This window comes from Amphimedon queenslandica, unplaced genomic scaffold, assembly GCF_000090795.2.
Source record: "Amphimedon queenslandica unplaced genomic scaffold, v1.1 AMPQUscaffold_13196, whole genome shotgun sequence".
NCBI classification, from domain to species: Eukaryota; Metazoa; Porifera; class Demospongiae; order Haplosclerida; family Niphatidae; genus Amphimedon; species Amphimedon queenslandica.
The window spans coordinates 1-3,806 of NW_003546568.1; the positions used below are offsets into that span (position 1 = coordinate 1).

Consider the following 3,806-nt stretch of genomic DNA (forward strand, 5'->3'; position numbering starts at 1 on the left):
GACAAATACGTTTCATGGTTCAATTTTGAACTTGTTGTCAAGTTAGTCAATACTTTCATTACTGATGAGAGAGATTTACAGAGGAAGTGGTCTACATATCGTGAGAAATTAAAAGATTATTTTAAAAATAACAATACTCCAGCAGTTCAAATTGCAGACTCAATTGAGTTTGGTCTTTCTGATGTTCCAGGCACTAAAGTAATGATTGCTAAGGTTGCCAGAGACGACTACACATTAAATGATTTATATTTCTTTCACAAGCTAATCGCTGATGCACTTGAAGTTCCTCAATATAAATTCTACTTTTGTACGATTGATGATGGCTGCATGGAATTAAAATATTCCATTCCTGATTTTCTTTATTCTGTTCTGTTTCCATTAACCAATCAACAGTGTGATTCATTGGCTGAGATTGGAATCATAAAAATTACTTGTCATGATTATGTACATGAAATGAAGCAGGTATGTCATTAATTACAAAAAAATATTCATAATCATATTTTTTATTATTATAGTTGCCAGAAAATAAATTAAAGAAGCTTCATGATTCTCCTATTAGTAATAAAAATTATTATTAACTTTATTTATGATAAATTATATAGATATTTATGATCCTCTCTGGTATGAGAATACCAGCACTCCAGTGAATGAAGCATGTTGGAGAGGATTAAAAGATGAAGTACAACAATTGATTGACAAGACTGGCCTTCAGGAAAGAGGTAAAAATGGATGGAGTCCACCATTAGCTGCTTCATATGGTGGCCACATTGATGTGCTCTGTCTCCTCATTGATGTTTATCATTGCGATCCTTCACAAGGTGATGATGATGGTGTTATTAGTTTACACATGGCCTCATATAAAGGCCATCTCAATATTGCACAGTATCTAGTTAATGAATGTCACGTTGATTCAGACATAGCAGATAGCTCTGGTAACACGGGATTGCTTTACTCAGCACTGGGTGGTCACGTTGACCTCGTAATTATGTTTTTAAAGAAGAAGTGTAACGTGTCTCAGGTGAATAGAGAAGGATCAACTTTATCATTATTGGCATGTAAGAGTGGACAGGTAGCATTAATTGATCAGCTTAAGCAGTTTGATATTTTCTCAGAAGATGAGATAGATTTTAACGGATGTGGAATAGTACATTATTGTGCTATGAGTGATAGTGTAGAGCTTCTAGTGTATCTTTATAATAATCATAAAAGTGAACTATTTAAAAAAAGAGATCGTTTTGGTACAACTCCACTTCATATAGCAAGCCAGTATGCTTCATCAGGTTTGATTATGAAAATGGTTAATATTTTTGGATATAAAGTATTACTAGAAGCTGATTATAGTGGTCGGTCTTCTCTTCATTACTTATGCAGTGGATTGGTTGATAAATACTGCATTACAGAAGTGTATAATAAGCTCACTGCACCATGTGATATACCTTTACTTAAGCAAATTTCAACATTTTTTGTGAGTTCCAAAAAAGACTGGCATAAATTTATATCATTAAATATAAATGTTACTAAACAGCATAAAAGAGTGAGCCTTTTGTCTACACTCCTCAAAAAGACAAGCGTTATTAATAATTTCAATATAAATTCTATTACTGCTACTGGTCAATCATTGGTTCATTTAGCAGGTACTAGTGGTAGTATATTATTAGTGAAGGTATTAGAGGAGTATGGTATTAATACAAGTTCATTAGATTATGAGGGTCGGTCTGCAGTACATTATGCTGCTTTATCAGGATCACCTACTCTACTCAGTTATACTGTATCTGAGTATAGGTTGAATGCCAGTCAACCAGACTACAAAAGTGTAGTACCATTAGCATTAGCTTGTATGTCAGGTAGTATCAATGCAGTAGAATATATTATGAATACTACTGACATTGATATTAATATAACCTGTAATGAGGGTAAAACACCTCTTCATTATTCATGTCGTCATGGTAACATTGAACTGAGTCGGTATCTCATTGAAGTACAAGACAGTGACATTAACATAACAGATAATGATAATTGGAATGCATTAGGTCATAATGCTATGAGTGGTAACATGAAGCTAGTCCGATACCTCATTAATATTCATCAATTGCCTCTAACATCAGTGGTGTTACTTCAAGCAGTTTGTAGTACTAAAGTATCATTAATTAAATTATTAGTTAATGAATATAAACTAAATCCTCAAACTAAAGCTGGTGATGGTATGCAAGCAGTTCATATTGCAGCTGAAGTTGGTGCTATTGATGTCTTAGAGTATTTAGTAAAAGATTGTGGATGTGATTTGGATAGAGTAGGTGATGCAGACAACACAAACGTGTTTCATTATTCTTCAGTGAATGGTCATTTTTTATTTATTAAATATATTATTAATAATTATCCACAATTTACTAGCCTATTACATTCTACTGGTGATAATGTTTCCCTTCCAATTCATTATGCCTGTGCTAGTGGTGTAATACAACTAGTGACATTTCTAATTGATGTAATGAAATGTGATGTCACTACTGAAGATAAGGATGGATACAATTGTGTCACAAGTGCATGTAAATCTGGTAATCTTGATCTTTTAAAATTGTTAATAGAACAATATAACCTCAATCCGAGAATATTTAGCAGAGCATCATCACCAGTAGCTGCAGTGGCCTTTGGACATGTTCATATACTAGAATGGCTCAGACAAGAGTATCATATCAATGTAGCCTCATTTCAGAATGGTGTATTACCATTTTATGCTGCACAAGACAACCGTTTGTATTGTTTAAAGCATTTATTAAACAATTATTCATTTGATATTAATGCCACTAAACTCTTTGATGATATTCAATCTACACTGCTTCACATAGCATGTCAGGAAGGACATGTTGCTATAGTTCTCTACCTCACTAGTTTTCCTCAGTGTGACGTATCAGCTAAAACATCAAAAGGATCAAGAGCTCTTCATTTATCATGTAAAAGTCATTCTCTTCCTATACTCAAACATCTAGTGGAGGAGCATCAGTTGGATCTCACCATTAAAGATTACAATGGAATGGCTCCAGTTCATGTAGCCTGTGAAGAAGGATCATTGAGTATAGTCAAGTACATTATAGACCATTCACCATTATCTCTTGATATGACCGACTCCTTTGGATGTACTCCACTACTTATTGCAGCTTTCTCTAAGAACCTTCCCATCATTCGTTACCTCAACAGTAAAAACTGCAACATTTCTATTCTGGACGATAAAGGGTTTAATGTAATACACATATCGGCAAAGGGAGGGTCTTTGGATATATTGAGGTTTTTCATTGATGGTCATTACTGTAATCCTGATATCACTGATGCTTCTGGTCGTACTCCACTTTATCTGTCAGCTCAAGAGGGTCACTTGGAAATAGTAGAATATCTATTGGATAGTCCAAGCTACAATAAACCACGTGTAGAATTAGTAGACATGGCAGATAGCAATGGTAACACAGCACTTCATGCAGCATGCAGCCAGGGTCATCCTGATATAGTGTCTACTATAGCAGGAGCTTACAAGTCTCTTAATATTGATATTTATTCAATTAATGAGAAGAGAGAGACTCCATTACACTTAGCAGCAGCTAATGGTCACGTTAATACAGTCGTGTCTCTCTTATCAGCCACTACTGGTACTAGAAATCATGAGAAGCTTCTTGGAGCAGTGGATGGTGAAGGTTGTTCTTGTCTTCATTTAGCTTGTCAAAATGGTCACTATAGGATGGCACTGTATCTGTCTGAGGTGTATCCAGCTAATGTTTATAGTGTGAATAATAATGAGGAAGGATTGCTTCATGGAGCTG

The 3,806-nt window shown here is 34.7% G+C and overlaps 1 protein-coding gene across 1 annotated transcript in view; it reads left to right on the forward strand.

The window, feature by feature from the left end:
* Positions 1-42: 42 nt before the first annotated feature.
* The window catches only part of LOC105313868 (serine/threonine-protein phosphatase 6 regulatory ankyrin repeat subunit C-like), a gene marked incomplete at its 5' end in the record, with an annotated part of 4,154 nt that continues 390 nt past the window's right edge, over positions 43-3,806 (forward strand). Inside the window, 3 exons of the mRNA XM_011407638.1 lie at positions 43-462; positions 629-1,663; positions 1,913-3,769. Coding sequence (XP_011405940.1) covers positions 43-462; positions 629-1,663; positions 1,913-3,769 — 3,312 coding nt within the window. The remainder of the gene's footprint in view (positions 463-628; positions 1,664-1,912; positions 3,770-3,806) is intronic.